The 16875-nt window shown below is 43.0% G+C and overlaps 1 protein-coding gene across 1 annotated transcript in view; it reads left to right on the top strand.

Moving 5' to 3' along the window:
* Nucleotides 1-295: 295 nt before the first annotated feature.
* AGBL4 (AGBL carboxypeptidase 4) overlaps nt 296-16875 on the top strand; it is a 1459638-nt gene continuing 1443058 nt past the window's right edge. The window contains exons 1-2 of the mRNA XM_075003244.1: nt 296-341; nt 830-952. Of these exons, the coding sequence (XP_074859345.1) occupies nt 296-341; nt 830-952 (169 nt within the window). The remainder of the gene's footprint in view (nt 342-829; nt 953-16875) is intronic.

Here is a 16875-nt window from a genome sequence, read left to right as displayed (position 1 = left end):
GTTGGTTGCTTTTGCTTCATTATGGCTACGTCTACACTTGCGTTCCTCTTTTGAAAGAGGCATGCAAACAAGGGAAATAAAATATTCAAATGAGGTGTAGATTTACATATCTGGTACATTATTTGCATATTCTTTCAAAAGAGCTTCTTTCGAAAGAAAAAAGCAGTGTAGACACATCTCTTTCAAAAGTAAACCCCATCTTCGAAAGAACCCTTCTTCCCAAAAATAAAAAAAAATCTACACCTCATTTGCATGCCTCTTTTGAAAGGGGAATGCAAGTGTACGCACAGCCTAAATGTTGAAACCTAAAGAAATTGTTTCTTTGGAGATTGGCATTGTATGTAACAGCTCCAGAAAATAAATTCTCTGGCTTATTTAAAGTGTGAAATAATTGTTGTGAGCCCACCAAAAGGCAGAATTTCAAGTCTAGTGCTTGAAATGTTTACCGTGTTTGAACCCAAGTATGCAGTATACCTTATATACTAGCAAACATCAGAGGGGAGTGGTATTCTACCACACTTATAAAAACATGTTGCAGTATATTGTTTGAAATTCTGGTATCTTAGGGAGAGTTGATACTGTTGGGTCATTTTATGAAAGCAAGAATTTTCATGCATTCTTTGGTGGGGCCACTTAATATTTGAAATTTTAATAAACATCACAGTATCAAGTATTTTGGTGGAATATGTTTTAAAAAGAAAGTGCATGTATATGGATGTATTCACGATTAATGAAAAAGCAAAAGTAGTGGGGGAAAAACTCAATCCTTTTTAGTAGTTTTGATTTCTGATTAATACTGATATATTGATTTTATTTTTTATTATAACAGGCAGTGACCTCGGATGCGATGATATCATAGCAGGGAATGTAAGCAAATATGCTGTTCTCCCAGCTGGTTACTATGGGCAGCCTAAAAAAGGACATCTTATATTTGATGCCTGTTTTGAAAGTGGTAAGCTCCCTCAGTGTTATTCTATATGTTACTGAACAGACGGTATACAAACATTTATAATATTATTGTACCTCTGATTTCTGAGAGATTTATTGCAAATACCATTTAATTTAAGAATAGTGCCATTGACTTCAGTGAGATTATTCAATGAAGTCCGTGGGACTGTTGATGTGAATGAAAGACCTCATCCAAAGCCCACAGAAGTCAATGAAAACGTTTTCATTGTCTTCTCTGACATTTGCATCAGGGCCCAGGGTGAGCATGATTTTGCTGAAATCTCAGTTGTGGCATGTAAGTACATAGACTCCTAGGACTGGAACGGACTTCGAGAGGTCCTATAGTCCACACATAGCGGGACTAAGTATTATCTGAACTACCATTGTATTGGTCTAATCTACTCTTAAAAAGTATTACATGAATCACAATAAGTATTTGCTTAGTCTTAAAAATTTCTAGTGGTGAAGGTTCCAAAACATCCCTACAGCTTTGACTTTTATGCTTTCAAACAGTTAGCTCAGCAGTTCGAGCATTGATCTTGTAAACCCAGGGTTGCCGGTCCAATCCTTGAGGGGGCCTTTCAAGGTTCTGGGTCAGGTTAGATTAAAAAAAATCTGTGAGAGATGGTGATAGGTCCTGCTGTGAGTGTAGGGGACTGGACTCAATGACCTCTCAAGGTCCCTTCCAATTCTATAAGATAGGTATGTTTCAGCACTCTTAGATGAATTTAAAAAGCAGTGTGATTTTAAAATGTCATGTCAACTTCACATGCATGAGCACATATTACAAAGTTTTGGTTGCACAGTTTATAGGGGAATATTTATTTATCAGACCTTTGTTTCATAGATTAAGTTTTGACCCAGCTTCACCTAACTGAATCTCTTTAAATGTAATTCTTATTTTGGGCTCTAATGGCCTGATCCTGAGCTATTTAAATTAATAGATGCTGTGCTATTAATGTCAACGGGTACAGGAAATATACTGCAGATTGAAGGACAAATTATTTTTACAAATTTTGTATTTAGGGTCTAGATCAGAGTTTCCCAAAGTGTGGTCCACAGCCCAGTACCGGTCCTTGGAAAAAAAATGCCAGTCCTCAGAAAATATACAAATTATCATTATGTACTATTATTATTGTGAAGAAATCATAAACAGTGAAATGTTATTTATTTTTCATTCTCTTTTTTTATACGTGTTTATATTTTTGGGCTGCAAAAAAAGGTACTGAAAAAAAACTGGGCCCCAACTATATAAAGTTTGGGAAACCCTGGTCTAGAGTAAAGATGAATTTAAGTCATTTTGTGTGTGTGTATATTACATAATATATTTTAAAATTTGAGTTACATGTATGCATAGTACTCCAAATTTTAGCTTAAATCTGTTATTACTAGCTTACAGACACACACAGCAGTCTTAAACACCATATGTACTGAAGGCATTTGGCAGGCTAACCTATAGCTTCCAGCATGGTTTATGTGAGAAGTGCTGGTCATGCCAAAACTACTAGTGTCTCATAAAATGAGCTTTTCTGTGAAGAATTAGGTCCCTCTGGGTGGAATACTGGCTGCCAGTTTTTCAATAAATATTAAATTGAATTATTTAAATCCCCTGACTAAATTATAAAAAAAGTGGAAATGATGCAATGAATAATATAGAATATCCTCCTGTTTTAAGGTATGCATATGAAGACTTGGAAAGAGCTTAAATGCTATATTTAATACATTTATAGCATATATATTGAGTGTTGTTTGATAACTGTTACAGGTTTATGATTCTAGAATCAGAAAATGGCAGACTAATTACTTAAATTTATTAGTCTAAGCTGAGAAGTTCATTATATTGTGTTAAATTACTGTGGTATAAAAAGGATCAATAGTACCCAGTTCTATAAAGTTAAGATGTTGATAAGTAGATGAATGTTTAATTCCAATTCCTAAACAGTGGTATTAAAGTAGTTCTTAAACTTTAAAAAAGTAATTCCTCGCAAGAGGTATCAGCGTTCATACTTAATGTATAGATTTTGACAGTTTGACAGAAGGCAGATGGTAGTTAGTATTCAGGATACTTCAACTGATTATTGATAGTGGTAAAATTTTCTGGTCTCTTCTAATGATGGAACATTGTTAGTTAGCCATTAAAATGTAACACGTGTGGTGCAGTAGCACATAAGGACCTTGGGTGCCACTTTACTAGCTGTAATAGCTCAAAGCAATTCATTCTCTTGGAATTTCCTATTCACTGTGTAGTAGAAATTATACAATTCTGATCAATGTTAAAATGGTCCTGTGTTATTAATTGTGGACCCAGCAGGTATGTAACAGGTGATTGACTAAGGATACATATGGAGACAGATAGAGTTAAGGGGTTCTCACTTAGAAGGAAATCTGTTTTACATATTATGTTGATAGTATTCAGTAAAAGTATATTATTGAAACCTGAGATTTGCAGCTTTCTTAAAAGTACTATAGATCCATTGGTTAAAAGTTATGAAGCAGTGGAGCCAGCATAGTCAGCGGACCCTCGAGAAGGGGTCAGTCAGGGGCAGCCAGCCCTCAGTTTCACCTAGACTGTGCTGTGCCCCTCCTCCCTCCCAGCTAGCCCTTAGCGCCACCAGAGCACTCTGTCCAGGGCTCTCGTGGCAGCTTAAAAGGCTCTGGCCTCTGGATGCTGCCACTGCTGCAGAGAATAAGCCCTCGGCTCATTTGAATCACAAAGCTCCAGGACTGTTACCCTCTCTGCTATCTCTGTTGGTGGGTCTGATATTAACGACTTATTAAATAATAAACATAATGTAACCTTGCGAAAAGCAGTTCATACTATATTACAGAACTAGGGAGAGGAGATGAGAAGACTTTCCAGAGCAGGAAAAAAATATCAAACTTCTAGACAGAGGATGATAAGCAAATAAACCTGAAATGGTAGTTATTTTGCTTTCATTTTTAGAATTTTTTTTTCATTTCTTGTGCTAAATAACTGTGAAAATATATAGTAGCATTTTAATTAGCATAGGTATAGTGACATTTTTAATACAGTTCAAGGTAAAAACCTCCAGTCTTTGGTAGCTTCCTGGAGGAAAGGAGAGCCTGACACTTTGCTACTTGAGATAGGATTGTCCTTATAATCTAGTAATCCTGGCTGGTGTCAGGATCTACACAAGGGTAATCAGGACCAAGGGCCAGAGCAGGGACAAACTTGAGGCTGGAGTGGATGAGGAGTTTGTAATTGGGTTAATACCAAGGGTTGTAGTTAGATTTTAGGGTCTGAGTTAGGAGAGAAGTCCAAGTCAAGCCAAGAGCAAAGACATAAATTCAGGCATGAGGAGCAGGAAAGATCATGGCAGCTACTGGTCTGCACTGGTGCCTGGACATTACCTGGAATGCCCTTGGAGCTTATACAGGGCAGGAGTCGTGGTGCTGCTTTTTGTCAAACCCTGAGGTGCAACTTTGAGTAGCCTGTGTCCACTGTGGGTTCTGAGGAATGGAGTACAAACTGCTTACAGCTGCCTCTGGGTGGCAAACTGGTGGTGTTAGCTGCCTGTTAGGTCTGTGGGCTTGAATTCTAGAGTGTCATACAGCTGGGGCCACAGGTGATTCAAAACCTCTCTGATGAAAGTAAGCTTTACTATACCCATGGGCAATCTGTTTTTTTTGTTGTGTTGTCTGACAACCCTAGAAGGGTCAGACTATCAGGATCCATTTGCAGGGCTCAGAATGTTATAACTGGTCTGGTGAGATAAAACACATGGGCTACATCTATACCACAGTGATCCTTCAGAAGAAGTTCTTCTGGACGATCTCTTCCGAAGAAACTTCTTTCAAAAGAGCACATCCACACGCAACAAAACAGATAAAAAAAATTGATCTGCTCATTCGATAGAGAGTGTCCACGCAGCCTCTGCTCTTTGAAAGAATGGGCCAGGGACTGAAAAATCCAGCACCATGAGGACTGCTCTATCAAAAAAGGGCCCCCAGGGTGTCTATGCATGTTTTTTCCTAAAAAATCTTTAGGAAAAAGATGCTCTTCCTCATCTGGGAGAGGAAGAGGGCCACCAGAAAAAGTGCTGGGTCCTTCCAATTTAATATCAAAAGCATGCATTTTGTATGTAGATGCTCCACAGGAATTTTTGAAAGAGCCCTGGATTTTTTGAAAAAACTCACTAGTGTAGATGTAGCCCTGGATACTATAGATGAGAAGCTTCAGTGAGAGATCAATATTAGCCAAGAGCTAGATGGTAATAACTCCAGTGACATCTCACAACACACCTCTGCAATAGAGAAATGCTGTTATCTGATTTTACAGAGAGAGAATTGAGGATAGAGAAACTAAATTATTTGTCAAAGATGACAGAAATATCTGTGATGGAGCAGAAACTGAAGCTGGTTCTCCCATACCAACATGCTAACTGCTGTGCCATTCTTTCTCTACTGGCAATAACATCTCTCAAACCATTATGCATTGTTTTAAGTGTGTCACTGTGTTACCAGAGCCACAATGTAGTTCAAATACAGATTTTCTGGTGCTATTTTACTATTGTTTGTAAAGAAATATAAGATAATTTACGGGGATACCAATTTCATTGGGAGACAGTGCAGTAATCTCAGGGGGAAACAGTAGTATGGTTATCTGTGGATATGATCAGCTAAAATAAAAAAAGCATATTTAAGTATAGTTTCTCTTTTCTACCCTCCATTAATAGAACAAAATATCAATCCAGATTTGGTCCAAGGGATTATGTGCAGTGTGGTGTTCTACTCTGTTCATCCTTCACTCTAACTGGGCCAATAAAGGTTGGGAGCTTATCAGAGTCACATAACTCCTAGGGAAAGAATAGGTTTGTTTTCACTGTATCAACATCTTCCCAATTGTTACAATATTTGATGTATGAATGTTCTTGAAGCTATCTTGGAGCTGTGTACCTGTCCTATTCAACACATACCAGAAATACATATTTCAGGCATGTTGTGGTTGAAGTCTAAATTATTTCAAAGGTCAGCATGGATGTGGAGGCCAGACTGGAAGGGTATGTGACTGCTCTGATTCAATGGCTCAAGTTCTGTACCAAGACACTGCTCCATAGTGTTTGTATTGCTCTTTCCATTTTGCATCATAGTAGACAGCTGAGCTAATTAGTTCTTGCAGACTCTTTTTTTTTTTTTACTGGCCTTGCCTACATGCCTTTGGGGCTCAGTTTCCTGTACTTTTTCTTAGAAACAGCTGTCCCAAGCTCCTTCTTTTTTTTCTCTCAAGTGCCTGAAAGCAGAATGTCTAATCACTACCCAAAACCTACTTCCCATTCATTTCCACAATTTCGGGGCTGATCTGCTTATTCAGACTGCTTTTAAGAGGATTCTATGCCAAGAATCAAGCAGATTTCACTTCAACTTTCCTCCCTATCATCACAAGTGAAGACCTGTCTGCAAGATTCAAGAGAAGGATAGTTCACCACTTGGACTTCCCTCCTTCCACGTTGACCCAGACATCTGGCAGAATGAGAAACACAGATGCAACCCTTCACCAGCATGGATATGATTTACAGACCAATTGTAGCAGGCATTCCCTTGCACAGATAAGGAAGCAAGAGAAGATGAAGGAGAAACAGGAAGACCAGAGGAACAATGCACAAGCTGAAAAAAGCAACTCGGAGATTCATTGTTGTGATTTCCCACACCGAAGCTCTCTTGGTCTATGTCTCATGTATGTGAGAGAAGACTTCCAGAGAGAGTGGAGCATAATCCTTCTTTCAGGTTGAACCAAATCCCTTATTACAGAAGGAGAAACAAGTTATCTCCCCAGCTAGGAAAATGTATGTGGACAGAATATTCCCACAATGTTTCCCACTTCAGATCCAGTGTTGATGCACTACTTCTATGATTAGAAAACTTACATTTAAAAATTCTGTGCATCCCATAGTCTATGAGATGTTATCTAATCAAGAAATGCTCCTAAGCCTTTCAAATATAAGTTCTCTGGTTACCGCTATCAAGGAACAGTATATTTCTGCAAAACAAAAAATCAGTAAAGTAGCATTTTAAAGAGTAACAAAATAATTTATTAGGTGAGCTTTCATGGGACAGACCCACTTCTTCAGACCATAGCCATACCAGAACAGACTCAATATTTAAGGCATAGAGAACCAAAAATAGTAACCAAGGTTGACAAATCAGAAAAAAAATTATCAAGGTGAGCAAATCAGAGAGTAATGAGAGCATCAGTCACAAAACTAATTCTAAGTATCTTGGTGTTACACTGGACCAGAGCTTGACCTTTTGACACATTGAGAACACCAATGATTAGGTCAGATCACTTGTTGCACTTAACAGATAATTGGCCGTAGACTATCATGGGGCTCCAGACCACTGACCTTACTAACCACAATAATTGCTTTGGTATGTTCTGCAGCTGAGTATTGTGCATGAGTGCACTCTAGTAGCAGTCACATTAAACTTCTTGACGTTCAGCTTAATAACGGTGCATGCAGTGTTGGCGATACTCAAATACATTGCACTTGACTGGCTCCCAGTCCTATCGCACATCCAGCCTCCACAACTTAGAAGTGCCCATCAGACAGCTCGGGTTCTCAATCATGCCAAAACAAATAGGAGGATCCCATTGTACCATGAGCTGCAGAACCCACTGAAGACAAGATTTAAATGCCACAACCATCTGTGGAACTTTATCAAGATCATCATCATCATCATCAACAACAATGGGCTCAGTGCCTGTCGGTGTCCAATGCCTCTCTCACTGTTTTTTTCCATCTTTCCCTGTCCAGTGTGGAGTGGCTTACTTTCTGTAGACTAGCTCTGCACCAATCTACTGTATCATCTACCCATTCTCTGTGGGGTCTGCCTTTCCTATTCGAACCATCCATTATGCCAGATACTAGGATCTTGATTTTTCATTCATCGTTCTTTCTGCAGATTTGCCTGAATAGCTGTAACTTCCATTGTTTAACCTTCTGTAGTAGGTCTCTTTCAGCTGTATCTTCCTATATAATTCCTTGTTGGTGACCTTCTGCATTCATCCTATTCTTGGGATCTTTCTATAACAACTCCTCTTGAATGCCAATATCCTTCTCTTCAAATCTTTTGTTATCACTCATGTCTTACGTCCATACAATGTGCTACTGAATACACATATTTTCAAGATGCTCATATTTGTTCCTAAGCTGATTGCGTTGGTTTTCCAGATTTTATCCATTGCCTTCAAACTTGCTATTGCTTTCACTATTCTAGTCACTATTTCCTTCTTATTGTCTAGAGCATATGTTATGTTGCTTCCCAGATATGTGAACTTCTCTACATTATCTAGTTCGATCCCATCTACACTGATCTTCCTTCCCATTTCCTTATCTCCAAATACCATTGTTTTTGTTTTATTGATGTTCATAATCAGGCTATATAATTTTCCTTTCTCATTTAGTACCTGCACCATTTTTGCTAACTTTTCCTCATCTTCTTCAATGCTATCTGTATCATCCATGAACTCAAGTTGTTGATTCTCATCCCATGCACAGATATCCCTTCTACCTCTTCCTTGATCTTGTCCATCACTCTCTCTAGGTGTGTGATGAAAATACTTGGTGATACCGGATCTCCTTGTCTTGTATCTCTACGGCTACGTCTACACTAGCCCACTACGTCGAAGTAGCCTATTTCGAAGTAAGAACATCGAAATAGGCTACTTCGATGAATATCGTCTACACATCCTCCAGGGCTGGCAATGTCGACATTCAATGTCGAAGTAGTGATGGGGAACATCGAAAAGAGCCACCCTGGAAGGAAATGCAGAGCATCTACACACACAAGCACCCTCTTTCGAAATAAGGGGCCAGGACAGACCGCGGACCGGGTCACAGAGCACTCTAGCCCTTCCGGGGCAGCTGCAAGCCACTCCTTTAAAGGGCCCCTCCCAGACACACCTGGCCTGCACAGCACGAGGTCTGCAGAGCAGTAGCCACTCTCTTGCAGACCAAGTCACAGCAGATATGAACACCCAGCAGCAGCTGCAGCAGCAGCAGCAGGAAGCGGAGGCCCTCCAGGTTATCATCCAGGGGGCAAGCACCCTGCTAGGTGCTGCCTGGGAGGCCGCCCAGTGGCTCCTGCCAGAGGAGCCCACCCCAGAGGCAGACAGGGATGCCCCTGACCACCGGGCTCCCCTCTTCCTCCCTCACCGGCTGCTCCCCTGCCTCTCGAGCTACCCCACCAACTCCGAGTGGTGGGAGCAGCTCGTCATGCGGGAGTGGGACGACGATATGTGGCTCCGGAACTTCCACATGCGCCAGCAGACCTTTCTTGAGCTCTGCCAGTGGCTCACCCCAGCACTGAGGCACCACAACACCCGGATGTGGCGCGCCCTCCCTGTCGAGAGGAGGGTCGCAATAGCCGTCTGGAAGCTTGCCACTCCAGACAGCTATCGCTCTGTGGGAGACCAGTTTGGAGTGGGAAAGGCCACGGTCGGGGTCGTCATCATGGAGGTAAGGAGGCCCGGGCACGCGCCCACTGGGGGGCAGGGGAGCCGGCTGTGGACTTGGGGAGGGAGGGGCGGGGTGTGGGGCTGGAAAGGGAGGGGTACCAGGGAGGGATGGGCTGGGCAAGTGGGGTGCCCGGGGAGGTGCCTGGGAGGGGGGCCTGGGGGAAGGGCCCCGGGGCACCCTGCAGAGCCTCATGGGCACCTGTGTTCCCTCCCTGCAGGTGGTCCATGCGCTTAACGCCATGTTGCTCCAGAGAGTCGTCCGACTCGGGGACCTGGACACAGCCGTCGCCGGATTTGCATCCATGGGGTTCCCCAACTGCGTTGGGGCCCTGGATGGCACCCACATCCCCATCCGCACCCTGGACCACAGGGGAGGAAGATACATCAACCGCAGGGGCTACCACTCCGTGGTCCTGGAGGCCATGGTGGACAGTTGAGGCCGCTTCCAGGACGTGTATGTGGGCTGGCCTGGCTGCACACACGACGCCCGTGTTTTTAGGAACTCAGGCCTGTGCCGCCGGCTGGAGGCAGGGACCTACATCCCCCAGAGGGAGATCCCTCTGGGGGACACCACCGTGCCCCTCTGCCTCATGGCGGACGCGGCCTACCCCCTCCAGCCCTGGCTCATGCGCCCGTACACCGGCCACCTCATTGCCATCCAGGAGCGGTTCAATGTCCGCCTGAACCACGCCCGCCAGGTGGTGGAGAGAACATTTGGCCGTCTGAAGGGCTGCTGGAGGTGCCTCCATGCCCGACTGGACGTCAGCCTCCAAAACATCCCCCAGGTTGTGGGCGTGTGCTGCATGCTCCACAACATCGTTGAGAGCAGGGGGGAGGCTTTCGCCCAGGGGTGGACGGTTGATGCCGGCATGGGCTTCCCCCAGCCAGCCGCTGCACCCAGCCGCCAAGCCCACCATGAGGGGGTACGCGTCCGCGAGGCCCTGCGGGCCCACTTCGATCAGGGATACCCCTGAGCACCTCCCTGGCCTCCCCCAGAAGACCCCCCACAACACACAGCCCGCAATGCCTGCACACCGCCCCCAACACCTGCATGCCACCCTCTCAACAAGCACACGACTCCAGCTTTTTGGAAAATAAAACTTTTTTTTTAAACTGGGTAACTTATTTGATTAAACAAAGAAACTGCAACTAATCTACAAAATGGGGACAACTATATACATGGGCCAACAGCCGAGCCGTCCGCCAGGCCTCCATCAGTCCAGGGTGGGGGTAGAGGGGCACAAGCCCCGGCGGGTACGGCTCGCAACCCCACCCCCCCGTGTCCGCGGTACCCGGTATGGCTGGCTGGGGGCTGGGAGGACCAGCAGGTAGGGCCGGGATGCCTCCAGTGGCCAGCTTCCAGACAGCCATTGTGACCCTCTTCTCCACGGGGAGGGCGCACCACACCCAGGTGTCCCGGTATCTCAGTGCAGGGGTGAGCCACTGGCAGAGCTCCAGGAAGGTCTGCCAGCTCATGCAGAAGTTCCACAGCCACTGGTTGTTGCCCACTTCCCCATTACCAGCTGCTCCCACCAGTTGGAGCTCGTGGGGTAGCTCCAGAGGTGGCGGAGCACCCACTGGGGGAGGAACAGGGGAACCCAGTGATCAGGGATATCCCTGTCTGCCCCCAGGGAGGGCTCCCCTGCCAGGAGCTGCTGGATGGCCTCCCATGCAGCACCTAGCAGGGCGCCTGCTCCCTGGGTGACAAGCCGGAAGGCTTCCAGGCGCTGCTGTTGCTGCTCTGGGTCCATGGCTGTTGTGTTTTGGTCTGCAAGAATGTGGCTAGTGCTCTGCAGACCTCATGCTGCGCAGGCCGGGTGTGTCTACGAGGTGCTCTTTAAAGGAGCGGCTTGCTGTTACCCTGAAAGGGCTAGTCCAGCCTGTGACACAGTCTGCAGGCTTTCCTGGACCCTTATTTTGAAGGGGAGCACTTGTGCGTGTGGATGCTCTGCTTTTCCTTCTGGGGCAGCCCCTTTTGACGTTCCCCATCACTACTTTGACATCGAATATCGACAGCACCAGCCTCGGAGGATGTGTGGACGATATGTGTCGAAGTAGCCTATTTTGATGTTGTTACTTTGAACTAGGCTACTTCGACGTAGTGTCCTAGTGTAGACGTAGCCATTACGGTTTCTGTTACCAAGTAGTTCAGCTAATTCTATGCCCCACTTCGTACTAAATTAAGAACTGCCTATCCCTGAGTGATTTCCAGAACTACCTGCTGCAAGAAGCAGTTATTTATGGAGGTCTAGAGACTTTGTCTGCATCCCATCTTGAGGGTACATGTATGAAACCCTACATGGAATTAGCTGAAATCCCCCATTATTACTGGTTTAACTTTTGAAAATTGGTCTCTAGGTGATCAAATAGGGATGTTGGAACCTAACTCCAGGCATCTAGTTTTAGAAATTTTGGCCTTCATCTCTGAACTCTTCTGTTATTTTGACAGTTGTATCTAGTATACTTGCTGCAGTCCCAGTTAAGTTAAAATTGATTTCCCCAAATAACAGTATTAAAATTAGCTGTGAAGTATTGTTTTCCTTTTATATTCAATTTTGACATTGCAAGAATGAAGTTGTCCCCCAAAGGGATGTGTATTTCATGCCTGATGCAAAAGATGCAAAAACATTAAGGTTTCACAAGCTTTGCAAAAATGTTTTCGTGCATGTTAGTCTCCTTTTATTCTATATAAGTGTACATACATGTAATATGTTTCTTGAAGTTAAAAATAGAGCTGCTCTGTTTTCATTCTCATTTAAACCACAATGTGCAACTCCACCAAGAGTCTTTAAATCTTTCATCCTCTTTTATATATAAAAATGTTATGACTGGGTAGGTTGGTTGTTGTGGTCTGCATTCAAGAGATTTAATCAAAGTTTTATAAATTTCAGATTCAGACTTTACTATAAATATGATTTCATTGCATTGATTAGTGTATCACTATCTTATGGTATAATCTATTGAAAAATACTGGGTGTTTTTTCCTTTTCTACAGGACAAGTAGATCTAGTCAGATATACGTTGCATTAAATTGATAAGTTATATCTTACAGAGATGAAGCACAAAAGATATCAACTGAAGTGAGTTATAATCTACAGTACTTTATTTCATTTACCTAATTTTGTTCAACTTTTCAGTACCTTTCTATAGCTGTTCAAAATATAACACATTTATACCTCTCTGGATTTGGCCTTTGAACTCGACCACTATAGGTACTGGGAATTACTACTCCCCATACACCCAACCCCCACCCCCAAAGTGTTGGAAGCATGCATTTCTTTTTCCAGTATGAAGGTGAAATAGCTCTTGTGGGCTGAATAGTAATGCAGGAAGTATTGATCACATACAGTAGAACAAAAAGATCTCTAAAACCATGTTAAAAATAAATAAGCTTTTCTCAAATCTAAAAGGAAAATACGTTTTTAGATTTGCTGGATGTAGACTGAAGCCTATCAAAATCTTAAACCTACAACAGACTAATTGCACCCAAAGATAATAAAAATATTCTTTTTAACTATCACTGAAATTGTGCATAGTATAATGGAAAGCTCCTTCGGAAATATTTTACTACCTCTTATTGATCATTTCCCCAACAGTTTGTCCTGCTTTATACCCATTTTGAACATGATTATGGATAAGCAGCTGTTTCTAGGCCATACCTTACCACTGTTTTTTAAACAGACATCCCCATTATCAGCAGGGATTTATGTTTAAAATTGATGACATTATCTGTAGAGACCTGTGCAGATGCAAAAATTGGTATTTGCATCTGATCTGTGAGCTGCAAAATTTGTTCGTGACATCTGCATCCATAGTTGTGGATATCCATAAATATCCTAGAATTTGCACAGCTTTATGGGTCACAGTACAGTAGTGATGCATGACTGCCAAACTCCCACCTTACAACCCCCTCTACGCTTCTCCACAGAGAGCCGCCTGCTCCACCCCACAGTACTTCCTCCTCTGCTCCAGGCAGGGAGGCTATACTCCTGGGCTCTGTACATAGAGGTGCCCTCCTTGTAGGACACACTTACCCATCTCTGGTGGCTTTAACACATGCAAATGTGACTTGGACAGACAGTGGTGACAGTTACTCCCTTTACAGCATCTGTTGCTGCTATCCACTAGTTTAAAGTACAATCACATCTCTTTCAAAATGGCACTTGGCTTATTCCCTTCTGGAAACTGTAGTTCACCTTCTCTGAGTAAGCTACAGACTTCAACTCCTTGACTGTCCGGCAGGCTATTGCCACATATTGCAACCCACTGCGGCAGAGCAGAAAGCTAAGCTGGAGCCTGAGGGCTGTGTGACAGTTTGTGTGAGTTTGTGCTGCAGAGCCCTGCATGCATACAAAATTTGTATCCACATCCAAGTTGCAATCAACCAAAACAGTTTGTGGATATCTGTGGATTAGCAGAGCTCTAATTATTTGACCCTCAGTTATTGCAAAGTTATGAATTCACCTATAAGTTTTTGGGATACTGAGTTTGTAAAGCACATGTGGATATCAGTTATTCTCAGTCTCACTTGTTAAAATATTTTCTGAAACGGTTTTCCATTTGTACAAACATTTAAATCTTAAAAGTGAAAACAGTCATATCATACAAAAGGCTATAATGCTAGCATAATACCCAAATAAATGCTCTATCCACCACAGACAAAAGCTGCTATTGCCTTCATAACTGGCATCCTATTGCAGTGTAGTCCCATGCCTGTAAAGCACTACGTTTCCAGGTTCTGGTCCATTTAAGTGAACAGCAAATCTCCCATTGGTTTCAACAGTAGTTGAATCATGTCCTAAGGTAGAGACAAAACAAAATAGCAAAGATCACACAGTCATAGTGATAAAAAAGTGAAAAACCACCATCTGTCTGATCCCTATTAAAGTTGCTCTCCATCAGCTGTGTTTTAAACAGTCACTACTATTCCAAGCTGCCTTTTGAAGCAGAAGCCAATTTCCAGTCCAGATTTCCTCGCTTGTATTAAGTATCATCTATATGTATCATTGGCTAGCTTAGAATAATCATTTAAAGCGATGACTATTGAGCCTTCATTTCTTTGAGCATATTCGTATAAACTGCAGAAAAGATAGTAGAAGTTCCTTTTTATGTGTCTGTAAATGACATATGTTTGCAGTTTATTTTTGCACCATCCAGGTGTACTGGTTTAGTAAATATTTTGGCCTTGTCTACGCTAGCAGCTGCATGTAGGGTACATGTAAGTGTACACAGCAGTGACAGCAGGCTTTGTCCATACTGTGGTGTGTCACTACACATGACAATGAAAGTTTGTTGGGGAGATACAGAAGGGAAAAGCTCCAGAAGCTCACTGGCAGTAGTCAGAGCCTTTCCATGTTGGATACTACACAGCTAACAGCAGGGTAGATGAAGGAGGCAATGCATAGAGTCATGCAGAATATATGCCCTAAGGTTTTGGCCTTGTCTTAGTATCTCCTCTGTTATGTATACCCTTGCTGAGGGACATACAGTACTCTACATGCTTCCATAAATGTAGGCATAACATTTGTTCTAGATTAGAGGTTGCCAGTGCTGTACTTCAAATGCGGATATTAAATTGTTGTTGCTACCAATGGGAATAATTTAACAAATGTTTCCTTTCTGAAAATGTAGCTTGCCAGCGCAGATCAGTGTTACTCTTTCAAAAGTAGAAATACATTTGAACCTAGTACAGGTTAGAAGTCACAAAAATTAAGACCAGAGAGACTGATTTTTAAAAAAGTTTTATATTTTTAATGACAACTACTGTATGACCTGAGGCATAGATTAATGGATGTAGTATGCACACAGTGATATCAGCTCACATATATGACATTACGCAGATGTCTCAAACTCCGGAAAATGCATGTGAATGATTTATGGAATTGATATTAATCTCTTTCCAGTAAATGCATTACTAAAGTTACATGGGAAATTGATGTTGCTGCTGTAATGCCAAATTCATTTCTTTCTTGCTAGGTCAGCATTGTAAATGGAACTAATGTTAACCTTTTATGTATCTAAGTAGTATACAGTATGGAAGACATTTTTATAAATATCAGTCTTGGTGCTGATTGCTTAAGTGATACATGCTAATAGATATGACCTTACTCATATATCTTAGCTTCTGGGAAATCCATGTGTAATGGGATGCAATCACCTCTTGTGAGTGCCTCTGGCCAACTGCATGTATCTGTGGCTCTTCATAAGCTCAGTCCTTCATCCAAGTCATACACAATTTGCATATGAAGTAATAAGACAAACCCTTTCTTGGGTACATATGCAGTAGGAGCCTTACTCATTGCCTTCAGTAATGTCTCTCTATGCTTGTCCCTGTTCTAGACTAGTGTGGTGCCCCAAGGCTCCTTCCATGTAAGCAATGTCTCTTTATCTTGGTCATTATAATTCAGTTCCCTGCTCTGGGGTACCTCACTGTCTAGGCCATTTACCCACTCCCTAATGGCTAATGGGAAGGGTTGTGGGGGCTCCCCTTTACTTCAGATCCAAGCCCAGGGATCCTATAGATAGAAACTGTCTACAACATCTCTTTAAATAATTGTATTTCTGCTATAAATTCCTTGGCCAGTTCCCAGCTCCTTATTCACCATTACCTTAGGGTGTTGTCCTGAAAGAGTCCTAGTAGCCATCCCAGGGCACCACCTACTTTCCTCCAGCTCCAGCAAAGAACTGAACTTTTTCTGGCCCAGCAGTTCTCCTTGTACTAGCTTGCTGTACCTGATTGGCTGCTTCCCACATAGCCACTCTAGACACCTTGGAGGACTTCTCTACTACATTTTTCTGGGCAGAGTGTGGCAAGATCACAAGGCCTCCAGCAAGGGGTTTCAGGACCTACTCCACCTCATCACACCATGTTAGTGACTTACGAAGCTGATAGTAATGTGAGAACAATTAGTGTAGTAGTATTAATGCAATATTATAATCTGGTGGAATGATTAGGTGGGAGGAGAAATGTGTGTAGTTGAAGTTGCAGAAATGTTTCCATTCTGAGGTTTAAATCCTACATATGGAAATAAATGCAACTCTGTGGCTACGTCTACACGTGCACGCTACATCGAAATAGCTTATTTCGATAACGTCTACACGTCCTCCAGGGCTGGCAACATCGACGTTCAACTTCGACGTTGGGCAGCACCACATCGAAATAGGCTCTGCGAGGGAACGTCCACACGCCAAAGTAGCACACATCAAAATAAGGGTGCCAGGAACAGCTGCAGACAGGGTCACAGGGCGGACTCAACAGCAAGCTGCTCCCTTAAAGGGCCCCTCCCAGACACAGTTGCACTAAACAACACAAGATCCACAGAGCCGACAACTGGTTGCAGACCCTGTGCATGCAGCATGGATCCCCAGCTGCAGCAGCAGCAACCAGAAGCCCTGGGCTAAGGGCTGCTGCCCACGGTGACCATAGAGCCCCACAGGGGCTGGAGAGAGAG

The sequence above is a fragment of the Carettochelys insculpta genome, chromosome 9 (genome assembly GCF_033958435.1).
Source record: "Carettochelys insculpta isolate YL-2023 chromosome 9, ASM3395843v1, whole genome shotgun sequence".
NCBI classification, from domain to species: domain Eukaryota; kingdom Metazoa; phylum Chordata; order Testudines; family Carettochelyidae; genus Carettochelys; species Carettochelys insculpta.
The sequence above is the reverse complement of the archived record's forward strand: the minus strand, read 5'-3'. Positions and strand labels throughout refer to the sequence as shown.